The sequence below is a fragment of the Lupinus angustifolius genome, chromosome LG12, assembly GCF_001865875.1.
Source record: "Lupinus angustifolius cultivar Tanjil chromosome LG12, LupAngTanjil_v1.0, whole genome shotgun sequence".
NCBI classification, from domain to species: Eukaryota; Viridiplantae; Streptophyta; class Magnoliopsida; order Fabales; family Fabaceae; genus Lupinus; species Lupinus angustifolius.
Genome location: NC_032020.1, coordinates 11007450 through 11024016, shown reverse-complemented (window position 1 = coordinate 11024016; position 16567 = coordinate 11007450). Strand labels below are relative to the sequence as shown.

General features: G+C 31.3%; 1 protein-coding gene and 1 non-coding gene across 3 annotated transcripts; both read left to right on the top strand.

Annotated features, from left to right (window-relative positions):
• LOC109362803 (microfibrillar-associated protein 1-like) lies at positions 494–3834 on the top strand. Of its 2 annotated transcripts, none has more exons than XM_019608824.1 (3): positions 494–589; positions 874–2120; positions 3451–3834. In XM_019608824.1, the coding sequence occupies exons 2-3, from the start codon at positions 928–930 to the stop codon at positions 3566–3568; spliced, it is 1311 nt and encodes a 436-aa protein (XP_019464369.1). In that variant the 5' UTR covers positions 494–589; positions 874–927; the 3' UTR covers positions 3569–3834. The 2 variants fall into 2 exon arrangements, with proteins under 2 accessions (XP_019464369.1, XP_019464370.1); XM_019608825.1 differs by having other exon boundaries at positions 513–614.
• Positions 5664–5735, top strand: TRNAM-CAU. Its single transcript has one exon. It is a non-coding gene; the product is annotated as a tRNA-Met (tRNA).

Here is a 16567-nt window from a genome sequence, read left to right as displayed (position 1 = left end):
TATGTAAAGAGTATCTTCAAAATCTCCAAAACATTTTCTCTTTTTTACTAACTCTAAAAAAGGCATATACTTTTCAAAATCATCATTTTTCTCTTCCTCCAAAATAAGACTCTCAAATATAGTTTTAATATAAGGAATAAAATATGTCCTGGTGTGAGGAGAGAAATTATCTCTCAACACCCACTCATTAATAGATACTTATGATATTTTACTTTTTGTTTTCTTATTTATTTTAAAAATGAGTAAAAATTAATCATGTATCATTGTCTAACTGATATAAGGAGAGAAATTATTTTCTCATACGAGGAGATACTTATCCTTTTTAATATAATTGATGTTCAAGTTATAGTCCTAGAAAGTCTACAAGTGAATATGTGAGTTGGGCCTATAAATGCATTAAAATTAAATAATTAGTTAAACATTTTAAATTAAACTTTTCATCCTTACTTATTAATTAATACGCTTCATATAATAATATCACCAAAAAAAACGTAAAGTAAAAAAGCTTCACACTATCACCAAACGAAGCACAGAGGGAATAAGACGCAAATAGAGAAGGTGAGAACCAAAAACGAAGATTTCTTTAGCTGTCGCGTTCTCTGCCCTCTCTAATTGTAAGTCCCTCTAACCTATTTTTTTCTATGCCTTCAACTTTTACTGTTTTTAATCAATTATTTCAAACCTTTTTCTCAAACAATGCATTCAAAAGTTTCAGCTTAGGGTTTTCTCTCTCAACGTCTCTCCTCAAATTTCCATCTTTTTTCCAAGCTGTTCGATCTTTTGTTTTAATTTTCATTGCAACCTGAAATCGTTTATCAATTTTATAATCTGTTAAACTTATTTTTATGTATCTGCCTATGTTTTGTAAATTAGGGTTTGAAGTAAGGGAAGCAAAATTAGTTTCTTCTGTTGAATAGTGGAGGAACAATGTCGGTGACGGCAGGGGTTAGTGATACGGTAATAGCTATAAGGGATAAGCTCAGGGGTAAAATTGGACAAACAAAAGTTCAGCGGTATTGGCCTGGCAAAGTTCCTGAATGGGCTGATGAGGAGAATGAAGATGTCGCCGCCGATATTAGACCTACCAAGGAAGCTGCCTTGGAGCAAGCATTTCCTCGTCGTGAGGAAAATGCGGCTATGGTTAGAGGTGATGATCGTAGGCTTCGGCGTTTGCTTGAGAGTCGAATTGATAATCGCGAGGAAATTAGGGCGGATCATCGGCGCATTAGGCAGGCTGAGATTGTTTCCACGATGGAAGAGGAGGCTAGGAGGCAGGAAGGGTTGGATTTAGAAGAAGAAGATGTGGATGCTTTGACTGAGAAGAGATTGAAGCTTAGAGAGAAGGCGCTTCAAAGACAGCAGGAAGAGGTGCTCCCTCAGGAAGAGGAGGACGAGGAGGAGGAAGAAGAGGAGGAAGAGGAATCTGAGTATGAGACTGACTCTGAGGAGGAATATACCGGAGTAGCGATGGTGAAGCCTGTGTTTGTTCCAAAATCGGAGAGAGATACCATTGCTGAGCGTGAGCGTCTTGAAGCGGAAGAGTTGGCACTTGAGGAAGCAACAAAAAGGAGATTGGAGGAAAGGAAAATTGAGACGAGGCAGATTGTTGTTGAGGAGATCCGGAAGGATGTTGAAATCCAGAAGAATCTGGAATTGGAGGCAAACATAGCTGATGTGGATACTGATGATGAACTCAATGAGGCCGAGGAGTATGAGGCTTGGAAAGTGAGAGAGATTGGTAGGATCAAGAGGGACAGGGAGGAACGGGAGGCAATGTTGAAGGAAAAAGAAGAGATTGAGAAGGTCAGGAACATGACAGAGGAAGAAAGGAGAGAATGGGAGAGGAGGAATCCGAAACCTGCTCCACCACCAAAACAGAAATGGAGATTTATGCAGAAATATTATCACAAGGGTGCTTTCTTCCAGGATGATCCCGATGACCATGCTGCCACTGCCAGAAGTGATAATATCTTTACGCGTGATTTCTCTGCCCCAACTGGGGAAGATAGGATGGACAAGACAATTTTGCCTAAGGTTATGCAAGTCAAACACTTTGGTCGTAGTGGAAGAACTAAGTGGACCCATCTTGTCAATGAGGACACTACTGATTGGAACAACCCGTAAGTTCACTTCCCTTATATTCAATACCTTTCAAGAACATTGGTACACTCATTGGTTGATACTTGATATTGCTTCCCTGCTCACAATTTCCAAATTTACTTCTGAAATTAATCTGCCACGACCCTGTTCTAGAATGGTCTTGGACATTACTTTTACATCCATGTTATATACTGAAAGGCTCAAGTGAAAACTAAAATGTTAATTATCAAGTATTCTTCTGCGCTGATCTTTTATTAGAAATTGTGTTGCATATTAGTAAAGAGTGAGATTATGAAGGTTGACTTTGTTTATTAAGGAATTTGATTGTATATGAGATTAAGATTAAAGAGAGAATTTGTTGGAAGAAATATAGTTAAAAGACATTTTCCGTTTGAGTAATCCTTCTCGATCTTAATTTTTTTCTTCATTTATTTGGTAGAAATATAAATCTGATATAGTAAACAACTTTTCCTATTTTCTTGACTTCACCTTGCTTTCTATATCCTACTTATCAGTTATTGCTTATGAGTGCATGTTTGTTTTTTATAAGTCTTATCAGTTCATCCGTTTCATCATTTTCTTGTTTGCTTTTTCTGAAGTTGAGAGAGTATTAAATGGCAGTTATAAGTTATGAACTTAATGATTTTTATTGTTATTTTGCATGTTATGAACTTATGATTCTACATTAATATCTTGATGAAGGTTTATGATCTTTTAGTACTATATGAAATGTTAGTTTCATTATCTACAGAACTCTGATATGTTTAGGTCGTGTACATGTATGTAACTTCTGAAACTGATTCAGCCTCACTTTTGATTTTATAAAAATAAAAACAAAATTGGTCTACACAATTTATTTTTCACGCCAGTGTTTTATAGTGCACTCTCATTCTAGTTTGATAGGCTGGGAGTCATGTCAATACATGTTGACAATCATCTTTGGAATGATTGCTTTTTAGCATGATTAGGTAGTGTCTGCTGCATCACCATGTGTAATTTAATTTCATTTTTTATAGACCTAAGTCTTCATGTATACACTAAATTATAGGATGTGATGTTCTATAAGATTATAATCCTTGTCCCTAACCTTTGTTATTATTACAAAGGGTTTCTTGAGATCTTCAAGGTTTCATATACTTTTCTTGTGTTGTGTCTGATACATCTCCCTTGCCATGAATTTAGGACTTGTTAATGCATTGATAATAGAATTAATTTTGCTTACAATGTAACCAAGTACTCCTCCCCCTTAAAGGAAAAAACCGGGCTCTTTTAGTACCGCGAGGAGCAGATTTATACGTAAATAAGTGATAGTGTGATCTAATGCTCTTGTTAATGTTGATTGTTATGCAGGTGGACTTACAATGATCCACTTCGTGCGAAGTATAATGACAAAATGGCAGCAATGAATGCACCTATAGCGAAACCAAAAGGAAGCAAAAAGTTGAAGGATTGGGAGTCTCGTTCATAGTTGCGAAGTTATGTATGAAGAGAGCTTATGATTTCAATTATTAGACTTTACCAGTGCAGAAATACCAGACTAGTGAGACATCTTATGTATGCTTTGCCCTCTCTTAAACAGAAACTGAGAACATCATGGGTCAAGCATGTATGCTTTTGGATCATTGAAGGCAGTTCCATGCAGATTGTTATTGGAATTTATGGCTAGTCATTAATGAATCTTAGCTGATTAATGGTTCTGCACTTCTGCTAGCTTGATTTCTTAAACGCATGAGTCCTGTAATATCCATGGGTGACAATGGCTCTGTTTGATTCCCTGAAAAATAAGGGGTAAGACAGTGTAACCAAAATTGTATTTTGTTTGATTTTTAGATAAGTACAAGTTCTATGTAAAAAATAATTTGAGAGACAATACAAAACTCCAATTTATCGTGCCTTACTATTTACTAATGGTTCATAAGCTTTTGTTCACGTCACAAAAAAAGATCAAATTGGGCAAGTGGTTACTGAAAATGGTAAAGATAACTAGCCATAAATTCCTAACAAAAACAACTTCTAATCACTTTGAACGGAAAATTTTGGTAAGATTATTTGATTATTAGAGAATAAAGTATTCCTGGTATAAAAAGATAAATTATTTTCTTTAATCATTAAAATTATAACATGTATTTTGTTTAATTATTTTTAAAAGTATTTTTAAAACTAAATAAAATATTACATTTGTTATATTTTTACTAGTAATAGATAATTATCTCCTAATACAATGAGATATTTTATTGTCTTCATAATATTACTCACCTTGAGGTACACATCTAATGTTTCACAAGTTGTGTTATTTTATGTGTTATGAACTATGATTGGTCAAGAAAATAAATAATTATTAATTTTTTAACTTAAATATATTTTTTCAACCAATGACTGACAAATGGTACGTACAATGACACAACTTGTGGGATATCAAGATATGCTCCCCCAACTTATAGTTGAAAAAGTGGATCCAAAACATAAAACACAAAATCTATAATAATATAAATTTAAAATTTGATTATTTTCATTTAACTAGATAAATAATTTTAATTTACATGTAAAAAGTAACTTAATTTTTTTATATAATCTAAAATCACTTCTTCTAGGTTTTGACAAATAAATCATTGAGAGATATGTTTGGTAAATTTGATTAAAATATAAAAAAAACTTGTTTTTTATAAGATATAAATGACTTAGTGAAAATAAGTTTGAAAGTTATTTTAAAAGAAAAAGATTGTTTGGATATTTTGAAATTCATTACTTTTCCATATCACTCGGGTAGATACATCCATTAAACAAATATTAATAATTCGTGTACATAACATCTATTTTCTAGTAATTTATTATATGGAATTGATTTTTTTTTAAATCTAAAAAAGTTATCTTATAATAAATTTTCAGCGACACGTCCAAATATAAATCTGTTTCAATTATAATCAGTTACATTGTCAAAAATATTTAGATTGGGATGAAAAGGGAGGAAAGAAAGTAGGAGGAATGAAAGAGAAATGAAAAGAGTTTTTTCCATTGGCTGCATTGAAAAGAAAGAAGGAAAGAAAAAATTGGTGACGCCTATGTATTATCTTTTCTCTCCATTATTGAGAGGAAAACGTGTAGAAAAAATTATATCAGAATCAATTGTCTCAAAGTATGTTTTTAAATCATATTCCAAACCAATGAAAATGAAATAAAAACAGAAAAAATAAGAAATATTTAATTTTTTAATTCATATTACATGTTTTCATTGATTTAAGACATGATTTGACATATACTTTGAGATATCATTTCTTTGATAGTACAGAGAAAATGTAATTATTAATAATAATTATATTATTTTATCTTCATTTTCTATCATACCAAACAACTAAAAAATCATTATATTCAAGTTTTCTTTCCTCAATTTTTCTTTCCTTCACTTTTCTTCTCTAAACCAACACAGTGTTAATCTGTGCAACCAACTCAACCCCTCCATCTTAGCCTTTCTTTCCCTTTTACTTTTCGATATTTTCTTCAAACATTTATAGCTATCTTTTCAAGTTGATTTGATATATGTAATAATTGAAAAGTAATACACAAGTATCAGAGTGGCGCAGCGGAAGCGTGGTGGGCCCATAACCCACAGGTCCCAGGATCGAAACCTGGCTCTGATATGTTTTTATAGAAACTTATAGATCCATATTTTATTTCAGAGAATTATATCACTTTTTTCGTATATGATATTATAATTTTTTGATAAAAATATAAAAATAAATTGTGATATTATTAAAAAATGCATTGGTAGTTTAATATATTTAGTGAGTGTAACTTCCTCTAACCTTCTTTTATATTTTTTATTGTATGGAAAAATATTATAATAATTATTAATTATAAGGGCAAAACAGGTAATTGAAAAAATATGTCATATAGGTAACTATAATATGTTTTAACTTTATATATAGTATAGATAAATGAGAACATAATAATTTAAAATCAGTAAAGCTTTGGAGTAAGAAACTCACAACTTTTCACAACATGGTGTTGATTATTCTCCGTTTTGAAGACTAGTAATGGTTTACTTTATTGATGAGATTGATGTATATGAGGTAACTAAGGTTAGATAGTTAATCCAAAAGAGAAAGTTATTGTAAATGTACTAAGTATAATTTAAGTAGAGTTATTTAAATATAAACTATTAGAGATGCAAATATAAGGTCAATTGCTCCGAGTTCCAACCTTTATCATTCTGATATAAATGAATTGTTTATGCCCACCCCAAATTTATGTTTAGAACCAAACAAATGTAATTAACACTTCTAAATTAAATTTATGTTAATTTAATATTCTAATTAAGATTTATCATATTTATTAATTTGGTTCGTCACCTTCTTTCATTAATGCTAAGATCGAAAATCGTATTAATGATGATATTTTTAGAAAAGGGGATGGGAAAAATGAATATTTTTGAAGCACTAGACATTATAATATTTATTTATGTGAGCCTTTAAAGGGAATAATATGAGGTGGGACTATGAGAGTTTTCAAATGGTTAATTAGAACAATATATATTTTGACAAATTAATATAAGTTTTTAAAATTTATTTAAATGAGATATAAGATTTTGGATAATAGATTCGAGTTCACCGTTGAAGTAGAGAAATTAGGAGTATTTGTTTAAACATATTTAAATGAGTTTAACTGGTACATTTAAATGGAATTTTGGCAAGCATATTAGTTATTAAAATAAATTTTGTTGAACCAGACTGTGACCGGGGAACCTCCAACTATCAGGGAGTTCCATTGTTATATGGGTACGGGAAGAGTGAAAAGTCACAAGTGAGACACCACATCTTGAACCAAAACATTAGGGCATTAATTTTATGGGCATTTCCTTCTTATAAACTCTTTCATTCTTCCACGTATATCCAATGTGAGACTTCACACTTGAATAAACCCAACAACTTTTAACATATCAATATAATAGTTTGTTCACATACTTTCTTGTGTGTCAATGGGTCACAAAAATCATTTACAAAATTTTATTCATCAATCACATGTCTCCTTGGCATGAAGAATATATGCTCTTAGCATTTCATATTTTCTCCAATAACATGTGATAACACTATAGGTAACATGGTTTAGCGTCATATATCATTAATAAACTGTAGGTAAATGTTAGTATAAAACTTTTTTAAATATATCAACAAAGTTTAGCAGATGAACAAATTCCTAAAATATAATGCTTAATATTTGATTGTTGTCCTTTGAAAGAAAAATATAAATGATAACTTATATGGTCTCTAACTCACTTAGGCAATATTTTTATTTGACTCCTAAAAAAATACTATAAAAAATAGCTATTTCAAGGAAAATAACATATGCCATTTATCTCATCCCTTTGTTATTTTTCTTCTCGTTATTGTGAAAAGTACAAAATTATCTATCTAAAGATTGCGATACTTCTACCACTGCTCACATCCTACATTAATTGCTACCAATTTGATTACAACTTGGAGTAGACCTATCAAAATGGGTTATCCCATTTTTAATTTGTACTAAAATGAATCAGGTCGAGGTTAAATTTTATGTATTTCAAATTATAGTCCATACTTTCCCAAAGCAAGCTTGCCTAAATCACTTTTAATACCAAAGTAAACATTTGCGATATTTAATCTTGTTAGTAAACATTTGCGATATTTAATCTTGTTAGTGATGTGCATATAACTCTGTTTACTATTTGGAATTATAATGGGAAGGGGAAAACTAAAGGGTGAAATTTAATGGATGGGGAAAAGAATGATTAACAAATTAGAATAGGGCTCGATTTCACTATGGTTTGGCCAAACCAATGTTATTAAAACCGGACCAGTCATCAAATTGGTAAGGGTACTGGTTTAGTGGTTCAATCAGTGTGGTTCAGTAATTAAATTGTACGTGATTAAACTGGACATACATGCTTATATATGTGTGTAAACCTGTAACAAAAACTATCTAATATGTAGATACTCAAATTTATAATCCATATTTATAGTCAAAATAAGAATTCTCATAAACAAACAACTTTAATAAATTCAAAGTCTAAATTACAAATACAAATAGTAATCCACAAGTACTTGTCTTACTTGACAAACTCGAAACATATGATGCAAGTTCATAACTCAGTCTACAAAACATATTATATATTTAAAACTTTAACATCAATGAGTCAAAGTTGTTTCATATTGAGGTTCCATTTCTTCACCATTTAAGTCCAAAGCTTGACTAACGTTGTCTTCAACTAGGTCCACATTCTCCACAGAATTGAGTTATGCATCATCATCATCTTCTAAATTTAATTGATCTACAACAATATCATTTTTCATACACCAAACCAAATGTTTTTTCACACATTTAACTGGTGAAATACAGGGCACAATATCATTCTGCCTTGGTTTTTTCAGATTATAAAACAAAAGGATAAAAAAGAACTTCTCCAATTCAACAACCAGGTACCTGCAAACAATTAGAAAAAATTAGAATATATAAAACAGATAAAAACAAATGGATGAAAATGGTGAGGTAAGAAGCACTAAGCAATGGATTATGAGAGAATAACTAAGAAAGTTTTTATCACTGGGAATGGTAACAAAAACTAATGTTGGGAAAGTTATTTTGCAATATGAATCGAATTATCCCAAAAAAAAAGAGGTTTTGGTGGCTGCATTATATGGTCATGTTCATAAAATTGAATTTCTATAGGTTAGCCGGCACAATTTAGAGGAGGTGGTCTGAATTCTCCAAACCAAAAATGAATTCTAACTTTGCTTATCTATCCAAACACACTAAAGACCAAGAAGGAAGGAACTGTGGAAGTGAGATGAAAAAGGATTAAGAAGAAATGGGATTAAGAATTGAGAAGGAAAGAAGGATTTGTCGTGTGAATGAAGAAAAGGGATTTCTAATTCTATGTGGTATGTGCCTATGTAGGGTTTTTTAAAATTACATGTATGAACCGGCCGGTTCACCAGTTTTTCTCCAGTTTACACCGGTTTTGATGCTTAGCCGACACAACATTTATTACGTACCGATTATGAGACCGATTGGCAGGTTCTCCGGTCATTCCGGACGGTCCGAACCGGTTTTAATAACATTGGGCCAAACCATACTAGAAAAGCTGATTTAAGTAAATGCTTGAAATTTAATGCTCATACCCTATGACTTTTTGGAGTATATTGGCTTATCCCGATATACCTAACCATTTTGTTAGGTCTAGGTTGGAGGGTTTGGGTTTTAGATTCTCCAACCATGTACGTGAACCTACATTATCAAATTTGAATATAATGATATTGGGAGAACGAACGTCATCCTTGTTGGATTTCCTCGACCCATTACCACTTCAAGTTCAACCCAAACACATATATAAGGCTAGTTTAGTAAAACTCTTATATATAAAATTCTAATCTTAGATAATTTCGTAATCATTTATACACGGAGGTTCTAGTTCATAGTAGTATCACCAATACCAAACTTGCAAGGAACTTCTACCCAAACAAAGTGAGTTTTTATTAAACTTTGGCCAAATTGTGCCATACCCACGAACTAACCTATATTATCATCTTTACTTGAATGATATTATTAAAATATTGCTAATAATTAATTATAAAGCTTTATTATGCTAATAATCTAATTCTCTTACTTTTTCTCGACTCATCTAGTTATTATAACATATAAAATTAGTTTTGCTCATAATTAATGCATGTAATATTTTTATTGACGTGTAAAGAGTATCTATACTTCAAGTTATTATTTATAATATAGATTAGTGAACTAACTTCCTTTTTCTGTACTATTCACAGAACCATTCCTTATATTTTTACTATATTCAGCTGGAGATGCCTTAGCCATTACTTTTTTGATACTATATTAGCGATACAATGTATTGCTTTTAGCAAAGACACTAGTAAGATACCCGTGCATTCGCACAGGTGGTAATGTATATTGCATGAATTTATTTATAGAAATACATCATAATTTGTTAGTAAAAAGGATGTTGAAGATTACCTCATAAAAAACGGCTGTATGTATTTCATTGTTAATGGAGAATCTTCATTAATGAAATGATAATGAACCTGTTATATTAAAAATAAAATTAAGAATAAAAGTTTGGAACGTAATGTAAAATAAGTTATAGAATACATTTTACAGATTTTGGAAAACTTCTTTATAAACCACATTTGTTGTTGTCTTCAGTGGTTTACCATTCTTGTCATGTATCAATATCTTTAATCCCTCTTTGCTTTGAACTCTTGAAATAGCTACGTACAATTGACCATGACTGAATACTGGTTTAGGTAAATACAACCCCACACTTTCTAATGATTGACCTTGAGATTTATTGATTGTTATAGCGTATGACACAATTATAGGGAATTGTCTTCTGATAAGCATGAAAGGCCATGGAGATTGAGATGGTGACATTGATAACCTAGGAATATAAGTAATATTTCCAATATTTTTTCCAGACATGATCTTTGCCTCTAGTACATTATTCGCCATCTTAGTAACCACCAATCTTGTACAATTACATAATCCTTCGGACTGGTCTAAATTCCTGAATAGCATAATCGGAGTGCCCACTTTTAGCTTGATCTTATGATTTGGAAGGGTAGATGTTGCAAGCGAATTTAGAAATTCAGGAGTTAATATGTTGAATGCTTCACTTTCATTAGCATCAGACATATCAACTTCATCCGAACTTAGGTATTCTTTTTCATCACCTATAATTATACATTAGAATATTTATCAATATTAGTTTAATAAATGTAATATAGATTCAGATGATGAATATTTAAACAATTTTGAATATACATTACCTGGAATTTTACTCAGAACATAGTCATTAATTTGATCAACAATCTCAATTGTTGATGCAAGTATTGCTCTACATTAAAGAAATTATTCGTCATTGTAATGATCTTGTAAGTTTGGGTAGGTGCTAGAGACTATGTCCTCAATTGGATCATCATAATCTATAATCAAAAGTTCTTCTGGAATATCAATTTCAGCACAACCGTCATTAGGCTCAGATAATTTTCCATTTCCCATCTTTAGAATCCAATCAGAGAATTTCCTGACATCTGTTGCATTGTCATGATTTTTTAAACGTATGTTCTTTGTAAGAGTTAAAACTGTACATTGATGCCAAAGATAAGATGCATTAATTGTTGCATGTACAATATCTGAACGACAACCTCCTGGAATCACTGGTAAGATTTGTCTAAAATCACCTCCAAATACTACAACTTTTTCCCCAAACAAAATTGAGCCATTTGTTGTTCCCATGATGTCACGTAGACTTTTATCAAGTGCCTCGAAGAAAAACTTATGTGACATTGGAGCTTCATCCCATATAATTAACTTTGTTTGTTTCAATAACTCTGCAAGTTCAGTACCTTGATGAATGTTGCAAATGGAATTGTCAAAAGTTGGTACAGGTATTTTGAATTTAGAGTGTGTTGTCCTACCCCCAGGTAATAATAAAGAAATTATACCACTTGAAGCCACAGTCAATACAATATGCTTTTGAGATCTCAATGCATATGTCAGAGTTCGCCACATATGTGTTTTTCCTGTCCCTTCACAACCATATAAGAAAAACATGCGACCTTGTTGATGGTTGGCGGCTTGCATTATAGTATGGAATATCTTACATTGTTCTTCTACATAATATGAAATCATTATGTAAACATTAATCTTTTTAGTACAAATAGATTAATTGAGAATAAGGTGAAATACATACATTCTTAACAAAATGGAAGTACTTGTGAGAGAGTTGAAAAGAGTATTGAAGTTTTTCTTTAATTCATCTGTATCATAATTAAGCTCTTCATATATTAGTCTGTTGCCTAATTGACTTGTTATGTACCCATTTGAGTATGACATTGAAGGATAGTCTTTTAAACTTCTTCGATTTCCTTCAAGTAGTTTTTCAATCTCTAGTAAAGTTAGATTTTGTAGTTGTTCATCGGTAAGCATCAACCCTATAAAGTATAAAAAATGTTATATTATATAATATATTTACATAAAAGAAAATTGTCATAATAAAATATAATATTATTGTTCGTACCTTGATTATTAGATATATTTCTTTAATTGTAAAGAATTCCATCAGATAACCATTGTCATGTCTCCTCCCAAACATGATTTGGCCTATTCATAGATGTTGATAGAAGCATTGTCACAAACAATTTCCTCAAGTAGAATCCAAAACCCCAATCATTTGCTTCTCTTAAAGCTTTAATATATTCTTTATCATCCTTAAGTAATCCCATAGCAAAGCATGCATCCCTGGATGTTTCATATTGAATAATTGAAACAGTTCTAATATCTTCATAACATGTTGGTCCTTTAATGACTGTCAACATCATCCTAAGGTAATACAGCTCACCGGTGCATGGAGAGACCCAAATTAGTCTACCAATTGTATAACCTGATTTTCTTGGCTTCCAAAACCTAGTTTTTTTGACATAAACAAATTTTGAGACAAATTGAGCATAACCCAAAGTCCTACCTTCAGGATATTGTTTATTAGCTTCCATCCATGATGTAAACATCGATTCTGATACTGTTGGTCTTAAAAGAATATTGTCAATGTCCTCATGATCATTAAAGTAAACAGGTTGTTCTCATTGAAGATGAAAGTACAACCGTTCAACTGCAGGTTGTCTCCCATGAATTGGAAATTTAAAAATTCTCCAACATGCTTCTGATGGTGATACATATCTACAATCAAGATATTGTTTAACCTCGTCAACATTTCCTCGAGTTTGTGATCCACCATCTTTTGTTGGTTCAATAACAGCTGTGATCCTATCATAGTCTTTGTTTATATACTTGAATAAGTACTTAACTGGAGTACTTTGGTTACACCACTCCATATTAATGTGAGCTTGATATTTTCTTAATAGTTGTGGGTTGTAAGGGACAATATAACGATTGTCAAGAGAAATACCATTTTTTTCAACCATGTTTCCATTATCTCTTCTCAGATATAAACCGGATAACCATCTTGATCAACAATTGTAGATTGTTGGAATTGCTTCGGAAAATACCTAGCACATTTACCATCCTTCATACATGGAGAAGATTTGTTGCAAGAACCACATGGACCATGAATCATATTTGACTTCACCAAATTATACAACTCAGGATCATCATTCGGATTTGGAATTTCAGCAGAGATAATTCTATCAATGTCATTTGGATATGGATATTTGTTAGTTGGATGCAAAAAATTAGCAAGTGTGCATGTGGTAAACCTCTCTTCTGAAATTCAATGGTGTACATATCTGAAACATTAAATAAAAAGGATTAATAAGTATTCGAATTTAGTTAAATAGAAACATGTTTGAGATCCTTTAACAAATTATATGGAATAAATACTTACATGTAATTACTTTACCCAAAACATGCCTCTTCTTCAAATCTTGAAGTAATTCTTCAAACTTAATTTTGAAACCCCTTGAGATGATATATGGCCTATCATGTGGCTTCGAACCCACAGGGTTAAGAAATCTTACAATTTCAGGCCAGTTAGGATTGCATGTCATTGTCAAAAATAAATCAGGAAATCCAAGTGTACTACAGATGGCCGTCCCATCAAAGTATAATTGATCCATGTATCTACGGCTACCAACACATGTGGAAGGTAAAATCACCCTTTTTCCTATATTTGATCCCTGACTTTGGTCATTTGTTTGAGATGCATTCAAATTTATGTATTTGTCAACCCTTAGCTTTGACTGGTTTCTTCTAATAAAAGACAATCACTCAGACTCCACCATGGTGTAAGCGTCTACTAAAAATTGATGAAATAGTCTTCTTGATCGCAATAAAGTTTGAGCCTCATTATTCCTTGTTTGCAATCTAAATGAAATCCATTCTCTTAACGTAAGACGATTTCGTTTTCTGTTTTGAGAATCAGCTCTAACTCTATGACATATATCATGTCTGTAACCATCCTCTCCAAATGGAAACAACAATGGATATTGAAAAGTCAAATAGCTTGCATGTAGTTCATCAATTCTCTTCAAATAACCACCTTGTGTTTCCATAATTATATCTCTTTGTGATGTTGAGTCAATATCTCAAACTATTAAAGCAGCCACTTCAGAAACCGTTGGTAAGTTATTTATTCTGCCATCAGAATTCCTTTCGGAAATTAGCTTCAACTTTAAGTTAGGAATAACACAATCTTTTAATCTTTCCCTTGCCATTCTGAAAGACTTTGCATGAACATTATTTTCATCCAACATTTGTGATAATTGGAAAACTACTTTTGAATCAACCTTGTTGTTCCTATATTCGTAGATTCAACAGAAAATAAAAAATTAGTATTTGGGAAAAAAATGACACTAATTTATAGTAATTAAATACTATATACCTTATTCCTTCCATCCTGTTTTCAATTTCATGTTATGTATCATAAATATAAAGTTGAGCAAACTTTGGGCATTGTCCAGGCATCGGTAGCATGCTACTAATGCGATGACATGGTTGTCCTTGTATCCGAATAGGTGGTGGACCTCTACCATTATTGATAGATCTATCAAATTTTGCACCCGCTGATGTGAAAGCAAATATCATGTTTTATAAACGGATATTATTTTGATAATTTAGGCTATCACTAGAGAACTTATCAAAAAGTAGATGTTGAAGGAGGGGAGGAGGTGTTTTCAGTAATGAGATTTGTACTTTTTCATCACCACCACAAAGTTCATACTTAGGTGTTGTAGTATTTCTATGTTTCCGCTTTCGCTCTTGATACCACATGCATGCTCCACAATAATCACATTCAACAATAGGATCACCAATATCAGAATATCCTAAACAAAAAAAAAAATAACCTTAGTGGTATATTTGTTGCATTATAAATATGTATTCATAAAATATACTAAATAACCTTCTTGACTTTGAAACATAGAGGTCGTATATGAGTTATGAAATTGATCATCATCCTCTGAAGAGTCTTCAATATTCACATCTTTCAAAAGTAAACAAAATTCAACATTATTGTAAAATAGAAACAATAAGTTTACTAATTCAATGACTAATAATATGATGTCATATTAAATGAATACCTTGTATGTCAATATCAGACATGTCATCATCTTCTGTTTTATGACAATTGAATTGGTGCCTATTATTTTTAGTTGGTGTAAAAGGCAAGACATTTTCGTTTCCTTGTGCCACACTATTGATATGTTTATCATTAACCATGCTTCTATATCTACTCATTAGATTTACACCTAAAGATTCTTGGTTGATGAATCTTTTCTTCCTGCTTTGCTCATGAATTGTAGATGGTTGGGTATGGGATGCAGAAGTTGAGGCGTCATTTGCATTAATGAAACCATAATTATGTTTCACATTTACACAATTTGAAGATAGTTATGATAGAGGGGTTCTACTCATTTGCATCAGTGTTGAGTTTGATTGTTAGGATACAACCGATGGAAGTAGTTATAGCTTTGATCTTGAATAATTTATATATCCCGTAAAGCAGACTTTCTTTTATTTCTTGCAATTGAAGTGCAAATATTTGGATTATTATTATCCATGTTTGACCCCAACAAAAATAAATTTGCAAACAAATTCCCTGTTTAAAAAATATAGACATGTTATGTATAACTTAGTGGATAATTTAAATAACCTTGGTATTACCAAAAATAAAGTATCAAACTTTGATGTGTTATTTCCATTCAAGTATTGTTTTAAGGTTTGTACTCTAAAATCTTTACTACTATATTTTTATACTTATAACTTAAAATCATTCATCCATGTATTCGTAGTGTAGTTAATCATTACTGCATAAATGTTAATTACATCATCGGTTAAACAAATACAAATGTTACATATTAATATGTTATTATTTAGTAATAATATGATAAAGTTAAGCATAAAAATTAAAGAAACAATTTTCGTGAAGGACAATAAAGTTATAATTCATTGACAACAAACTTTTAAAAAAAAATATCATTATAACAGTCCATATCATATTATGTAAATTATAAAATGTTATTAAGAATTTCACATATAATATTGTATATGTGAAGTAGTAAATTAATCTTGACATGTTAATATCCCAAATGACTAAAACTTTAAGTGGGGAACACCAAATTCCATTCCAAAAGTAATCCTCTAATGATATATTGAAAATTTTAGTCACCTTTAAAAAAGGAAGATCAACAACAATAAACTATATTATGTTATACATTAACACTTCACTTACTTAGTTAGACACATTGTATGTACACTTCACATGGCTCATTAAGAGCAAACTCAACAACAACAACGCAAAAAGACCACACATATAACAACATAATACACTTGTTTTATTTTCTAATAAAATATAAAATCTGATACACCTTGTATATGATATGTTAGTGCGGTTATTTAACTGTACCAAATGAATAAAACAAATATAAAACTCATATTGGACAGATATATATGTTCGTAACTACATTAT